Raw genomic sequence first — 16,985 nt, forward strand, 5'->3', positions numbered from 1 at the left:
TGCCAGCCTGCACCAGAGCCACAGCAACGTGGGATCTGAGCCATGTCTGCAACCTACACCACAGCTCACAGCAGCACTGTATCCTTAACCCACTGAGCGAGGCTAAGGATCAAACCTGTGTCTTCATGGATACTAGCCAGGTTTGTTACCACTGAGTCACAATGGGAACTCCAGGAAATGCTTGAAAGCAACCGATCTCCTCATCTCCTTGGTCTGTTCTGGGATGGACAGTAGCATCTCAGAGGCTGATGAAAAGCACTGTCCAGGGTTGACTGCTCCTTAGCCCCGTAAACTTACTGTCTGGCTGTCTTCTGTTTATTCTTGGAGATCGGGAGGAGAATAACATTTTGAATGGGGAGATACTTCAGTACATCCCACTATGTTGGACCAAGAGATTGTTCTCTTTTGCCATGATTTTTGGGTGACTGGTTATTTGTGATGGAACCACCAATGGCAGGCTGCTCAGATATCTAAGTTTAGACATCTTTTCTGCTAATCTTACTTAAGAAAGGCAACACGGAGCTGTTAGAATCCTCAGCCTGTTTAAAAACAAACAAACAAACAAACAAACAGTAGAAAAATAGCAAGACATCAATGCTATTGATTAACCCAGTGGGCAAGCCTTCATGAGTATATCCAATTACAAGATGCTACCTACATGATTTTCTTTTTCCTTAGCATTGATGAACATATGGAAATTCATTTAAATACATTTAAATAGCCACATGATGAGTGGACATCATATTGGGCAATGCAGATTTAGTTATTCATAAGAGATATGATGAGTGAACTTTAACAAGAGGTATTTTTCACAAATGCTACTTTGTGGTGCCATGAACCTTTTAAGAAAGAGGCAGGCTCTCTGGAGGAGGGTTTACTTTGCCTTGACTTTGCCAGGCAGTGGTCAAAGATTTAACTGTTTTGTTTGGCGCTGTTCCCAAAGGATTTTCCCAAGAGCTGCATTTTCAGCATTGAAACAAACATAACCCGGCAACGATCAAAAAAGAAAACAAGAGATTCAGAAGTGAAAGGTTAAATCATCCCCCATCAGAGCTAAGGCTGTTTCATGGGGATTTCTCTTGAAGCCAAGAAAAGTCCCAGGACGTGGTACATTTCTAGGACCGTCTGTCATGCTCAGTGCTCCTTGGCATCTCCTGATACCTGGGTATAAAACAAGAATCCCATAAGGAATTTCCGAGTGCAACCATTTAGCAAGACAACCTGGAATGTTTCTTTAGGAGGATGGCTGTTTTCTTGAGACTCTTGTGCAGCTGTAGGGTAGAAGCAGTCAACACTTTTGGTGTTCAGGCAAAAACAAAATTAGCAGAGCATAACTGGGGAGAAATTTTGAAGTAGTTAGTGATCTAAATAACTACAGAGCATATGCAGAATCAAAATGCGTTTAGGATGGCAGTGAAGATAGCTGTTGATGCATGCTCCTTAGTCATTTTAAAAGGTCCTAATCTCTTCCTACAGTATACATGGAACATGGACCACTTAAGACCAGGCAGAAGCCACTCACTTCGGAGGGTTTTACAGTTGTATGCTTCTCGTCAGTATCAACTATGCACCATGCATCTGGCGAAATCCAGGTTAGCCTAGGAAATACGTTTAACCAAAGAACTTAGCATTTACTGTAGTGTGGCCACAATTGAAATGTCTTAGCTGAAAACATTAATTTGCTATTTTGCCTCATTTCTCAGTGAATAACATAAAGGTGTTCCTAGGAATCATTTTGTGTTTAAGAATAACGCATTTTTGTATTTGTCTGGAGATTTTGGCGAATTTTGTTTCTATATTTTCTTCATCAAAGTACAATGAAACTTGCAATTCAAGTATTTACTTTCTTTTTGATTCCAGATTAGTATAGATTACTTTTCATGTTTTGATGTCAATGCTTTATATAGTTAGGGGGGAAATGACATTATACTGACCATTTCTCAAACCTTTTTTCCTATTGCTCCTTTTCTGTCCTCTTCACATAAAAATTATTAGCTAAAAGAGTTAATAAGGTAGAACTCATCATTTGAGTGTATATGTATCAATTTAGCCCTGGAAATGAGGTACCACTCTTTTATATGGGCACCTGCTGCTTAATTAAATAAAACCTTTTTTTGGCCATACCCATGGCATGGCATGTGGAAGTTCCTGGGCTAGGGATCAAACCTGCACCACGGCAGCAACCTGGGCTACTGCAGTGGCAACACTGGATTTAACCCACTGTGCCACAAGGGAACTCCTAAATAAAACCTTTTTAAAAAGCAACGATTTGCTATGTCCTGAGTAACATAGTCTGGGATACTATTATACAGATCAAGCCAGTAAGTCTTACAATTTAAAGGAAATTCATTTGAGGAGTTCTCAAGACTGCCACAGCTGTTGTAATTCTTTCAAAATACAAACCGACTAGATTTGATTAATTTTTGGCAATTTTTATTTTTTAAACTGGGAGGAAGGTGTTGGGATTGATGTTCAATTGTCTTTTCAAAAATTTTTTCTCTTGATTTTTAAAAATTGGTTGGTGCATATTTATTGGAAAAGTTCAATACAAACACATAACATAGAAACAAAAATCATTATATTGAAGCCTATGAAGGTGTGTCCCTCAGATCTCCCTTTAAGAGGGGCTGGAGTCAGTTGACACCTCCAGCTGTGGCACCTATGGGATCCACCGCATTTCTATGGAGGCCACATCCTCCCTGGGGGATACTTCTAGCCAGTGGCTGAGCACAATTTACTACAGCTGAGGCATTCTTGCCCATCACAGGTCTGCTCATTAGGTTGTCTTTGCTCCTGAGCTGCCCATTAGCCTGGCTGAGATCTTCTCAGAGCTGCATGAAGTAGGAGACTCTTCTACACAATCCTCCTTCTGCTCCTCTCTCCTCTCACAAGTGTCAGGCCCTCCCTATAGTTGAAAGACTCCCCCGGGCCTATTCCTGCTTCCTCTCCCCTTGACTCACCACAGACATTTCCCTAATAAATCTCACACACTTAATTGATTCTTAGCAGTTGCTTTCCAGAGGGCCCCAAATGATACACCTTCCTCCCTGTCCCTGCCCTAACTCTTTAGAAGTCAGTTAATAAAGATTTATTCATATTGCAATGGTTTCAGAATATTCAATCAGAATTTCTTTTATGGCCATACCATAATTCATTTGATTGGTCTCCCCACTGAAAGACATTTAGTTTGTCTCCAGTTTTATACTTATCCAGATAAGGCATGTATATTTTTAATTCATGGAGTTGTCAATGAATATCTTCAGCATATAATTTGAGGAGTGGAATATCTTGATCAAAATTTAGAGCTATTAGCAAAGTACCCTTCAAATATTCATACCAATCCACAGTGCCCATCTCTAGACTGAGCTTCTTTTTTCACAACATATTCACAGCATTGATTTTATCAGTTAAAAAAATTTGCCGATCTACTAAAGAGTGGCATCTCATTACTGCTCTTGGGTGAAGCATGGTTTCATATGTCTACCTGTAAACTGATAATGTATATGTTACATCAGTTTGTCTTGGAGGTTGTTGTCCTTTCCTCTGATTATATGCAAGGTCTCCCTGCATTTTAGGGAAATGACTTATGTCTGTTATTTTAAGGAAAGTCCCCACCCCCACCCCCAATTTGAGGTTTATTCTTAGAGTTTGTTTATGGCGTCCCATGTTGTAAATAAATGTTAGTCTTATCTTTGACATTAAAAAATTTCACATGATTGCTAAGAATTTTCTAATGCCTTCATAAAAGAAAAAAGAAAAAATTCCTGCCACATCTGTTTGTTATGATGAGATTTCAGAATGGAATCAGGTAACTAAATTGTGGTTAGAATTAAATAAAACATTGCTGTATGCCTGGATGCAAAGAAAATAATGTGGGTATTACCCTTCTAGATTCCACCATAGACTATAAAGATGCTATATTAGGTTGACCGTCTGATTTTTATTGCTTCTAGCATTTCCATAATAATTAAAAGAAAATGTTTAAATATTTTAAGAGGTTTAATTTTCCATCTTCCGATGATCTCCCTCAGCTTACATCCTGTTAAATAGAGCTTCCAGTTATTTAAGGAATTTTCATAACGACTTGGAAATCAAAACTGCCAGATGCTGAATTAGGATGGTCAAAAGAAATGGACAACATGACATACTATCCTTTCATTATATTGAGGAAATATTAGAAGAAAACCAAATTTATGGGAAAGATGGGGGATAAAGGGAGAATTCTCAAACTGTCCAAAATACTCTCATTAAAAAAATTCAAACAAATGACTTCTGCCTTCAAAATTTTGTTACCCTAACACATGTAACAGGGAGAATAGTACCATTTATTCAGTCATGAAGATCTCAGCATTTCCATATTTACCAATCTTTCAACACAAAAAGGAGAAAAAAGGCAAGGTGAAAACTCTAGTACTCTCATGCTTATATAGGTACACATAACATATGTCAATGACCACCTGTGGATGCACAAATCATCTTTTCAATGCACTTTATTTGGATGAAGAATTGTTCTTACTGAAGAAATCTGAACTTACCTCCTTGTTCATCCAACATAACCAAAGTCCTGATACCAGCATCTTTACTCTACATTCCAATAGTGGTAGCAAAGTGGAAAAAGAGTTAGAAAGAGAAAAGAGAGAAAGCGAAATCAGTAAGGGGACCATTCGCCCTAGAAATGGAAAATGAAGAAGGACCAAAGGAAAAAGAGGGAGGGGACATGGCAAAGAGTATTGGGGCTGAGGAGGGACTCAGAGGAGTGGGCCACCTGCAGACTTGCTTCCCCAGTTCATTGTCCTTAGTCTCCAGGGGGTCCAGCTTGGCATGGACTTGAAACATGGTCAAGAAACACAGCCCAAAAGGAAATTCAACCTGCCTTTTTTTCTCTGTGGAGAGGAGTTCTGCAAGATTTAGAAAGGGGATTGACAGATGAGAAATAAGCCTTTTTTCTTTCTTTTTTTTTTTTTTAAAGTGCCGTACACATGGCATATAGAAGGTCCCAGGCTAGGGGTTGAAATGGAGCTGCAGCAGGCCTGCCTATGCGACAGCCACAGCAGCACTGGATCCAAGGTGCATATGCGACCTACACTGCAGCTCACAGCAATGCCGGATCCTTAACCCATGGAGCAAAGCCAGGAATGGAACCTGCATCCTCATGGATACTAGTCAGGTTCTTAACCTGCTGAGGCACAATGGGAACTCTGTTTCTTTCTTCTTTTTTTAAATTAAAGCATAGTTGATTGACAATGTTATGCTAGAGATTTTTCTAATGAAGTCTAAAATTCTGCACTGTAATATGGTGCGAGAAAATAATTCATCCACAAGCTTTAGTGCAGTTTTTTTGTTGTTGTTGTTGAGGAAAAGTCTGTAAAAGGCATTGTACATCTCACTTTTTTTTTTTTTTTTGCTTTTTAGGACCACACCCATGGCATATGGAGGTTCCTAGGCTAGGGGTCCAATCAGAGCTACAGCTGCCGGCCTACACCACAGCCACAGCAACTCGGGATCCGAGCCGAGTCTGCAACCTACACCACAGCTCATGGCAACGCCAGATCCTTAACCCACTGAGCGAGGCCAGGGACCGAACCTGCCACCTCATAGTTCCTAGTCAGATTCATTTCTGCTGCACCACGACGGGAACTCCTACATTTCATTTCTTATGATCTAAATGAACCAAACAGCCCTGAATGATTTGGTGGAGAGGAGTGAGAGTTGGCGAATGGAAGAAAAGGCAGAGATATTTACATTTCTTAAACTGAGGAATCATCATTTCCCGGAATTCTAACTAGTTAAAACCTCCCCTTTTACAGGGTGACTATTAATCAGTGTTAAATGGCATTGGATTAATTGGGGTTTTCCTCCCTTTCTTTCTTTCTTTCTTTCTTTCTTTCTTTCTTTCTTTCTTTCTTTCTTTCTTTCTTTCTTTCTTTCTTTCTTTTGTCTTTTTAGGGCCACACCTGTGGCATATGTAGGTTCCCAGGCTAGAGGTCAAAGCGGAGCTGTAGCCACTGGCCTACACCACAGCCACAGTAATGTCAGATCCGAGCCTCATCTGTGACTTACACCACAGCTCATGGCAATGCTGGATCCTTAACCCACTGATGGAGGCCAGGGATCAAACCTGCGTCCTTATGGATGGGAGTCAGATGCTGTTTCTTGGAGTGGTCCAAGAAAAAAAAAAAAAAAAAGGCAAAATAGGCTTGTCTGTCCAGGAGAATTAACTGCACCCATTCTCTGAAATGGTAAATTTACAAAAGGTCACAGAAACTATTTGATATTTTAAAATATTTTGTTTTTTAAAGGCACTATTGGAATTTAATTGTTAAAATACTGTTCCAAAAAAAAAAAAAACCCCGAAACCTTTGGTTTACCTCCACTAACATCTCTCTTAGTTTAAAATAGTCAGTGGAAAATAAATGAGGCCATGAGAGGTATGTTATTTTGGAATGTATTCTAGGCACCACCATGAGTTTTCCTTGAAACACCAATTAATACGGATTCGTTAACCACTGAGCCACTATGGGAACTCCAAGCCTATTTTGCTTTTGAACACATTTTAATAAGCTTCAGAGTAAAGTCAGGGTGTGGTTTGGAGAGTGATGGCTCAGGATGATGTCAGGAGTTATTAACAACACAGATTCTGGAGCTAGATTCTGCCCTGGAATCCTGGCTGTGGGACCTCGGGCAAATGTCTTGATTGCTCTGTGCCTCAGTTCTGTCATTTGTCATACAGTGGTCATAACAGTTCATACCTCATTGAGTTGTCATGTGAATTCAATGAATTAACATGCAGCACATGCTAGTGATTGTAGTTAGCGTTACAACAGGGTTTATAAAATAAATACCTTCACAAAATGCGTCAACATCAAGATATCTGGGCAAACTAAAAATATCATCATTATTGACTAGCATAAGAAGCTTCTAGAACACTACTTTCAAATTTTAATAATTTGCACACAAATCCCCTGCATGGGAAACATCTTGTTTAAATGTAGATCCTGATTCAGTAGGACTGTGGTAGAGCCTAAGATTTTGCATTTTGAACAAGCTCGTCCATGCTGGCTGGTGCAGGGACATGCATGGAGCAACATGATTCTAGACCCCAGAAGACTTTTCAACATCTTTTTTGTCAGTGTGTTGTAAACAGACATTCATCTAAGCTAGCCTATATTTTCATAATGTCTGTGCCCCTTTTCTGCAAATTGTAGCCATTGCTTATGAGAAGGAATTGTAAAAAGCAGATGGCTCATTCAAGCACATGGATGAGACACATGGAAGTTCCAGTAAAGGTCAGAGTCATCTCAGAGAACATTTTCTCCTCTGAGGACCCAGCTCAAGGCCATGCGTGAGATCCCTGTTCCATTCTATTACGGACATTGGGTAGGGAACAGGTGAGTGATTTCAGTTTAGTCAATCCAGCTCTCACCTGTTTACCCTTTCTGCCATGCCCAGTTACTTTATATGGCACCCTGCAAGGATAATTTCCTATTGGTTTAATTTGGTGCTAAATGTTTCAGTGCTGGAATGATTCACAGAACAATCAAAGAGTGTGCCTCATCTGGGGAGAACAGAGGCAGTAAGCACAGATCTGGGAGTCAGGACTGCTCGATTACGTTCTTAGCTCAGCCGACAACTAGTCATGAGATTATGTAACAGTGACTAGACCTTTCAGGATGCTCCCCATGTTTAAGATAAGGGTAGAGATGCAAAGTAAGACTGGGTAGTTGCTAGGTTCGTTCACTGACTCGTTCATTCATTTATTCATTCAATTATTCATTCATTCACTAAGGTTAGTGAGGTTACTGAGCCTCCACTCTGCTCTAAGCACTAAGGTAAGGGCCAGACAAATGCATGGCTTCTCAACTCCACAAAGTGAGAAACGATTTGGACAAGTGGACAGAATTGGCATCTGGAAGTCAGCAATTCTGAATCCTAGACTTATCTTTGCAGGTCTATTGCTCTAGAGTCACCTGTTCTCTGTCTCAGCTTTTCCAGCTGTCAAACAGGGAGAGAAACAGCTTCCTCACTTCTCAGAACTTAGAAAGATGAGTTACAGAATGTAAAGCCTTGTAAAATTTCAACTGTAGGGGAGGTCGTGACTCAAAAACTGAGATAAAGGATTGAATTTGTGCAGAAACTGCATTAGTTTAGAATGAGCTGCTGTGTTTGTTTTCTTAGATCCTCTTGCTTTTTGTGAAATTCTCAAGAAGGATATTTAAATATTATGAGAGTTGCTGGTGGAAGGGAAGTGCCGTGAATAAGAATTCAGACCCTGGAATCAGGTAGACTGGGTTCATACTTCCTCTCTGCCATTTGCAGCTGTGTGTCTTAGCAAGTTACTTGTTCAGGGTGGACTTCAATTTCCTCCTTGGTAAAACAGAGCAAAGCAGTAGTCAAAGGTGACTACAAGGGTTAAATCAGATAATGTATGTATGCTTGATGATAATAGCTCTGAGCACATAGCAGGTTCTCAATAAAATAAATGTTAGAATTCATATTTGGCTCCTCTGTTTTGCTGACTGCTTTGATCTAAACAACTGGATTGTTCTTTGAGGGAACTGGGAGAGCAAGAGAACGGCGGAGATGGGGACGATACCTTGGGGGAGGCAGAATATTACTTTCTCCGATTCCTTAACGAGTATTATGTTTTAATAGTTAGAAGTGAAAGAGGTGGTTCTATTTTCGTCTTAGCTCAATAGCTTGGTTCCTGTTTGAGATTCCTGGGAAACTTATCTACCTATGAACAGGGGGAATTGAAGATGTCTGGGATTTTTTCTCTTCATTTCTTTCTTTTTACTTTTTTTGGCTGCACTCTCAGCATATGGAAGATCCCCGGCCAAATATCGAACCGGTGCCACAGTTGTGACCTGCGCCACAGCTGCAGCAATGCCAGATCCTTAACCCACTGCAACACTGGGGAACTTCCTCTTTTTACTTTTTATTTCTCTATTGTTACATGTTTGTCTTACTGATGAACAAAGACCATGTTTACAGAACATGTGAAAGTCTTTCTTTTGTCATCTTGAAATGCTTTCCCCAAAGTGGAATACATCTGAGCTAAAACTAGGATAGTCACGAACTCTCTTAACTTCTAGAATTGCAAAAGACCCCCACATCTGCCTACCGGAAAGCCCAGCCTGAATTTTCCATTTTTAGAGCAAGTCTGGCATAACAAAGACATTGCTTTAGAATACGAATTTTCTTCTGGTGGCCAAAGTGTCTTGAAAGATGATCAGTTGGAATGAGGAGAAAAGATGCCAAAACACCTGTGAAACACTGGGAAATCCTCAGTAGACAGCACTCCAAGAAAGCTCTGTGTGGGCTTTTAAATCACCCTGCCCTGTAGCCCTGTGGCTTTTCCTGACTTAGTTTCATAGTCCAAAGCATTAACGAGGTAGCCTTCATTTCCTGCAGTTTGTTAACATTTGACCTGGAATCCAATATTCTCTCTTTGAGAATACAATCATGACTCTCCTTCCAGAATTCTCTGAGATGGGTGTGGCCTTGAATTTGGAGAGTTTCTTTTCTTTTCTTTTCTTTTTTTTGTTTGTCTTTTTGCCTTTTCTAGGGCCTCACCTGCCGCACATGGAGGTTTCCAGGCTAGGGGTCTAATCGCAGCTGTAGCCACCAGCCTACACCAGAGCCACAGCAACGCAGGATCCGAGCTGTGTCTGTGACCTACACCACAACTCACAGCAATGCCAGATCCTTAACCCACTGAGCAAGGCCAGAGATTGAACCCGCAACCTCATGGTTCCTAGTCGGATTCGTTAACCACTGAGCCACAACAGGAACTCCCTGGACAGCTATTTTCGTATGTTTTCCTGTCTGATATCATTTTTATCTACCCCTCTACCTCTATAAATATTTGTTGAAATGTACCCATCAAAAGAGCCAGTTGCCAACTCCAGGCTGTAAACTAAGTGCTAGATGATTTCTAATCTTTTGACCTGTGTACGGTATTCAGCTTTTCTGAACTTTCTCCACCAACCTCTGTGTAACTTTCTATCGTCCTTGAAACGCCAACAATGGCTTCTATTAAAAAGCAAGCTCCATGCCTTCTACTCTGTTACACTATAAAATCCATGAGGGATGGCCAAAAGTCCTATATTCTACTGAAAGTGGGATTGTTTGCCTTAAGGAGGCTTCACAGTGAGTGGAGTAACCTTTCCCGTCTTTGAGACCGAATTTCAATAAGCATTCAACTCAATTCAAATTGCACAGCACTGATACATTTTGGGATCACGAGTAAGATCCCGGTATTTCAATGCTGAGATTTTTCCAAATGATTTCTGCCCTTGATGAATATTTAATGCTGATTCTCTTGAAAGAGAATTTTCTTCTTGGTGGAAAAGCAGAATAGCATCTGCCTAGCCAATGCCCTAGACACAAGAGGTGTTTGACCATCAATATAAAATAACCCAGGAGGATGTAAGAGCAATCGCTCAAGTCTGATCATGCCTTGAGCATAATTTCCTGAGGATGGAAAGTCTAATAGCCTCCTCTCATTTATGAGAAGTAGGAGATGGCTTCCATCTGTTTCACTCCCTCTTCTAAGATGCAACTTCATGCTTGATAGAGAAACACTTTAGGAAAAACAAAAATGTATGATGTGAGAATCCTATTTCAATAGAGCTTTCAAGATGTTTTTCTCCAGAATAAATGAGAGCAGACACTCCTTTCTCAAGACTGGCTGACACTGCCTGCAATTTAAGAAGACAAAAAAGGAAGTGTACATGGCCCAAAGACTCCGATGGGGGAGGGGCCAGTTGGGAAAGGTGTGCTGAAGGTCTCTCTCCTTCACTTTCCGTGTTCTAGGTAGTGTCTCATCCTTGCACAGGTGGGCACACTGGTGATAGTTTAGAAATTTGCTCCACATGTGCAGACATACAAACGAAAATGAAACATGAGCTTGAAGGTCAAAAAGATGCACCAAGATAAGGATGTCAGCTGATTTCTGGGCTCTCTTCCTGCAGGTTGCCATGAGAGCTCCAGTGGGAATGTTACTCAGATTTGTTCCTTTCACTTATGTTCATGACAGGTTGAGGGGCAATGCGTCTTATTCCAAAAACCTCACCAGCACTCTTAGATTTAGAATCTCTGCCTCCTTCTGCTTCTCAAGTATTTCTGCATGAGTGGTGTTCCCAGGATAGAGCAAAGAAAACATTTCTCTTCATTAAGAGAGCAAAGGCTGCTTTCCTATGCTGCCAAGGGCCCCTTGCTGGCCTGCCTTCCTGTGGGGGCCAATTTGTGTTACACTGCGGGCTCAAACTGTCATTTTTCATGATAAAAGATTTCGTTCAGTGCCCTACCCCCACCCTTCCTCATGCCCTCGGGGCTCTTGTTGCCACCTTCCCCCCGCCTCCTGTGACAATTCATTTTTAGCCATATTTCCTCCTTAGCTGAGATGCTGAAACTGCAAAACAAGGGGAAATGTTGGCTTCTCTAGGGTGAGAGGTGTCTGCCCTTCCTTTTAGCCTTATGCAGTTAATCTTTTTCTCCTTTCATCTCATTGCATAAGCAACTTACAGTAGCATGAGGCAAGTGGGCTCATTTAATCATTCTGCTAGAAAATGCCCAAGATCTCTGAAGGTGATAACCACGCATGGATTTATACATTGATAAGCATTTTCAAAGCGTAGTTAAAACGGGATCTTACTGAATACAAACGATTAGGCTTGTTTTATTCGGGTAAGATAAATATAGCTCACCCCATTCTTTTTCCACTTCATTTCTCCCAGTGGACAAGTTCAATTAATCCATTTATTCTTCCTGGTTGACTGCTGCTCTCCCAAATTGGAATGAGCGAGGTTTATTGCAAATGCCTTTTTGATTCCATTATTGCTATCTGCCCTATTTTACCCATTTAAAAATAGTTGGGGATTCATTAACCATGCCTTGCAAATGGATGTTCCGTCCTGAGTCAGGAATATAAAAGAGCTTCTATATTTACGTGACTAGACTTGATGTTTCCCTGTGTGAAAGAATTTTCCTATTATTTCATGAATTTTAGTGCCTGGCTCTCAATGTAACAATTTCTGAAAATGTTATGCTTCTGTGGATACGTATTTTTACAAGTCCTATATGTGGTTAAAGTTAGAACAGAATGCCAATGTGAGATGCAATTTAGAGGCATCAAAATCAGTACAATGAGGAATTTATGTAGATAATTCTTTTGTATATTACGAATCGCCCTGATTTGCTTTTGTGATTTCTTGGGAGCATTTATTTACTTGGAAAACATCCTCTTCTGCTTCTCAGACTGTGAAGATAGCCGGGGCTGGGGAGGAGGAGTTGGGGGAGACCGAATATGTTGATGGCTACCTGGCAACTTAAATATAACATCTCCCTCATTATGTGGCTTTCTGGTAGCTACATTCGCAGTGGAGTCAATGGGATCATGGCCAAGGGAAGGGCAGTAGGGTCTAGCAAAGACTATGTCAGCCAAAAGGATTAGTTCATCTTAAAATATAGTCACCTCCTTACCTCTTCAACCAGTTGTAGCATACGACGGGTGCTTTCCAGCGACTAAGACAAAAAAACATAAACATTATGAGTGCAGGATCCAAAGGTCTGGGAAATCAGAAAAATTTCCTTCACTTGAGAAACACAAAGGGTCGTTATTACATGTTCTTTGAACTTAGTAACCGAAACACATCTTCAATCTCTTTCCTATCAGGTTTTCTACGTAATCAGATTCCCTAAAGCAATTACATTAAAGCTGATTGTCACAAAATCAAAACCATATGAAGCTGAGCTTGATATCAAAGACAAAGTAATCTGGAAAAGATAATTTTGCATGAGCAGGATGCATGAAAAATTATCCCAAATACTCAGAGGACTAATTTGGCCTCCCTTGACCAGGAATATGGAATTTTAAAGACAAACATAATTTTTCATGAATTGAGATGAATCGACCATGGGGTTTCTTACAAAGCTCCTAGAAACACAATTGGAAGTTCTTATCAGTGCAAATTAAATTGTTGCCCTCGGGTGGAAAAAAAAAATCAAGTGTGTTTGAAATAACTAGCCAATAGGAGACAGCTGTAATAATTATCTTCATTCTTAGATAAGAAAAAATGAATTCAGCCTCGGTCCCTAGGGCACAGTGTGGTCCTTTTTTTTTTTTTTTTTTTTTTTTCTCTCTCAGTTCCTTTGAAATTACTAGAATCCAGAAACCAGTGTGATTTCTCAAAGCTGTGCTTTTAAGTGACAAACTCATTTTGGACAAGAGTTTGTAGGAACATGAAGAATATTCACTTTCCTGGAAGAACTGTCAGCAGGCTGCTTTTTGAAACAGAATGGCTGTAAGCAGTGGTTTGTTGGTAAATGTTTAACAACCAGCTCTCCAGAAAAAAAAAAAAAAGTGTGTGTGCGTGTGTGCATTATGTTAATGATACAAAGGATGAACTGCACAAAATTTACAAATAATAATAAAATACACAATACTCTTTATTGTTTATTGTAAATTCCATATATAGCCAGTTGATTCTCACAGGAAGCTTTTGTTCAATTTTGGTGAACTCTTGCACCCACAGCTAAGCACGCACAGAACGAATGTAGTTCTGGCATGAAGGCTGGTTGATGTCCTCACATACGTTACTGAATGAAAGGAAAGTGAAAGCATAAAGACACAGGTTCGAATTTTACTCATTTGTCAATGATGCAAGTGGCTTCTCTGCTGAAGAGAATCATAGTTTCTAAATACTGGAAGATTTTCTCCATGTTTTGTGTTATTGATGGGGGCATCCTTTTTACATTTAATACTTTTCCACTTTCTTATGTCTAGAGGACCAACAAAACAGTAGGTCAAGCCTGATTTGCAGTGTTTGCAGATTCCATGGTATAAGTACTCCTTCCTTGTCTGATTTCTAACTACACTGTGGTGCCACTGAAGGTGAACTCAGGGAGGTTCACAGGAACACACCATTCTACAGATACAACACATGCCAGGAACTTTGAAAGCACAGATAACAGTAAGATCATTAAGATGTAATGAGAACTGAGGAGTATTTACTATCTTTAAATTTAATATATAACCCATTGAATTTTAAGTTCATATAATTCAATTTTTTAATTTTTTTTTTTTTCTTAAGGGCCACATGTGTGGCATATGGAAGTTCCATTGCTAGGGATCAAATTGGAGCTGTAGCTGCCGGTCATGGCAAGTCTGCAACCTACAACATAACCTCATGGCATCGCTAGACCCTTAAACCACTGAGCAAGGCCAGGGATCGAACCTGCATTCTCATGGATCTTAGTTGGGTTCGTTACTGCTAAGCTACAATGGGAACTCCCATGTATAATTCAATTTTTTTGTTTGTTGGTTTTTAGGGCCGCACCCACAGCATATGAAGGTTCCCAGGCTGGGTTCAATTGGAGCTGCAGCCGCTGGCGTACACCACAGCCATAGCAAAACCAGATCTGAGCAGCGTCTGCCACCTACACCACAGCTCACAGCAATGCTGGATCCTTAACCCACTGAGCGAGGCCAGGGATAGAACCTGTGTCCTCATGGATACTAATCAGATTTGTTTCCATTGAGCCATGATGGGAACTCCATATAACTCAATTTTAATACCACCTTACAAAGTTCTGGACAATGGAACAACCACCTCTCAAGATTAAGCCATCTCCAGCACAAGGCTGGCTGTAAGACACCCAAAGACATTGCTCTTCTTAGAAGATCCTGACTTCTCTAGATTTCTAGAAGTTGGGAGTTTGATCTAAGTCACTGATCTGCATGCAGATTTTATAATCAAGTTATTCCTGCCTGCAGAGGCCTGAGGGGGTACAGAAAATTAAAGTCACAGTCCTCGTGTATTTTAAGACATGAGAAGAAGCTCTTTTCCCACCTCCACCTCAATAAGACAGACTACAACAGCTCCCCATCTTTTGTTCCCTTCCCAGGTCTCCATCCCTCACCTCGTCAGCCAGCTGGTCAGCCCTTCGCTGCATCTCCTCCAGCTCATTGCGCATGTCCGCGTCTTCAGCCATGGTAGCGGTGGGGGGTGGCGGGGCGCCTGGGCCGGGGGGTCAGGGATGGGTCTGCACACAGAACCTGGAAAGAAACAGATTCGAACAGTGAGAGCTTATATGGGTGCATGTGTGCTCAGATAGGGAAAATCTAAAAGGTCCACACTCTGTTTCCATGACTTAACCCATCTTCTGGGCTGGAAGCCATACCCAGACTGGAGTCAACAGAATTGTGCTATTTCTGCAAAAGCCAATGCTTATCTGCCTTCTTTACAATGGAGATAGATACCTGTCTACCTATGAAGCATTTTTAAAGACACACACCACCTAAGTGTTTGGAAAGCTGGTAAGGAAGGATGTGGTTTAGAGTTAGAACACTTTTAACCTCCTTTTAATTATTTGTATTTTCTTTTTAACAGATTTATTGAGGTATAATTGGCATACAATAAATCCCACATCTTTGAAGCATACAATTTGAGAAGTTTTGACAGATGAATACTTCCAGGAAACTATGACCACAATTAAGAAAATAAACAGGGAGCTCCCGTCGTGGTGCAGTGGAAATTAATCTGACTAGGAACCATGAGGTTGCGGGTTTGATCCCTGGCCTTGCTCAGTAGGTTAAGGATCCAGCATTGCCGTGAGCTGTGGTGTAGGTCGCAGATGCAGCTCAGATCTGGCTTTGCTGTGGCTGTGGTATAGACTGGCAGCAACAGCCCCGATTAGACCCTAGCCTGGGAACCTCCATATGCCACGGATGTGGCCCTAAAAGGACAAAAAGACACACACACCAAAATATCCATCACCCCCCAAAGTTTCCTTGTGCCTTTTGTAATCCTGCCAACCCCTCCATCCCATCTCACTGTACCCATATCAAGACAACTGCTTATCAGTTTTCTGTCATTATAAATTAATTTGCATTTTTTTGAATTTTATAGAAATGGAATGATACAGTATGTATTTTTTTTTTGTCTAGCTTCTTTCACTTAGTATACTCATTTTAATGTTCATTCAAGTTGTAGAATTAACTAATCGTTTATTCCTTCTTGCTGTTGAGCAGTATTCCGTTGTGTTTAGAGGCATTTAGAAGCAAAAGACAGAACATCTTTAGTATCTTTCAGTTTTTATCAGAGGTGCCAAAAGGGCTTAAGGAGGTGTGCAACAGGAATTTTTCCAAAGAAGGATGGGCCAAGAAATGTGACCGGTGCATTTTTGGAGGCTACCCTCTTGAAATCCTATGTGATGCAAATTACAGGTAACCGGACTAAGCTCCCTCCAGGGCCAATTGGTCCCCTTCTCTCCCTCCCTCCCTTCATTCTGGCTACTAGAATATGTATCCATGAGATGTTGGAGAGTTTTAAATGCTTTGCCTTTTATAAAAACACTGGTCTCCATTTTAAAAATTAGGGATCTAGGAAATAGAAATTGGAAGAAATTTATACCAAGTCTCTCCTGAACCTTGAGATGAGCGGAAACGAAATTCCCATGTTCCTCTGAGTTACTGGGATCTGCCCCCCACCCCAACCCAGGATAAAACAGTGTACCAGCAGAAATGCTAAGTAGCTGGTAGCTTGAAGCTTTTGAGGTCACAAAGAACTACTGGACTGTTGGCTATGGCACTCGGTTGCTGAGTGACTTTAGGCAAGTTTATTTTTGTCTCTGAGTCAGTTTTCTCCACAAGGCAAATAATACAAATCTCATAGACTTGTTGAGGGGCATGTATTATAGAAAGTTCTGATTAACCTGGTTTGTAAGGAGGTGGGGGTTTAAAATTCAGAAAGCCTCGCTCATTGAGGGTAAGTCTGTTCCCTTTTCTAAGAGTGGAACAAATCTAGTATTTGTTAATTAGCTTTCCTTTACTGACAGCTGGTCAGGATCCATGTTGCTGCAGAGCCCAGCATCCATGGAAGCCTGAAACCAGGGAAACCAGCAGAGCGCCTGAGTCTCCAGTCTCTAAGCAGCAACTAACTCTCTTAGGACTTGCAAGTGAAGACAAACAGGAGTGCCTTCTC

The 16,985-nt window shown here is 40.8% G+C and overlaps 1 protein-coding gene across 2 annotated transcripts in view; it reads right to left on the bottom strand.

Annotated features, from left to right (window-relative positions):
• Positions 1 to 16,985, bottom strand: part of SNAP25 (synaptosome associated protein 25) — an 85,958-nt gene that overhangs the window by 19,474 nt on the left and 49,499 nt on the right. For both annotated transcript variants that reach the window (XM_047771682.1, XM_047771681.1), the window contains exons 2-4: positions 14,923 to 15,058; positions 12,484 to 12,525; positions 4,536 to 4,584 (exon numbers count right to left, since the gene is read on the bottom strand). In XM_047771682.1, the coding sequence (XP_047627638.1) occupies positions 4,536 to 4,584; positions 12,484 to 12,525; positions 14,923 to 14,994 (163 nt within the window). In that variant the 5' untranslated portion in view covers positions 14,995 to 15,058. The remainder of the gene's footprint in view (positions 1 to 4,535; positions 4,585 to 12,483; positions 12,526 to 14,922; positions 15,059 to 16,985) is intronic.

The sequence above is a fragment of the Phacochoerus africanus genome, chromosome 3, assembly GCF_016906955.1.
Source record: "Phacochoerus africanus isolate WHEZ1 chromosome 3, ROS_Pafr_v1, whole genome shotgun sequence".
Lineage (NCBI taxonomy): Eukaryota > Metazoa > Chordata > Mammalia > Artiodactyla > Suidae > Phacochoerus > Phacochoerus africanus.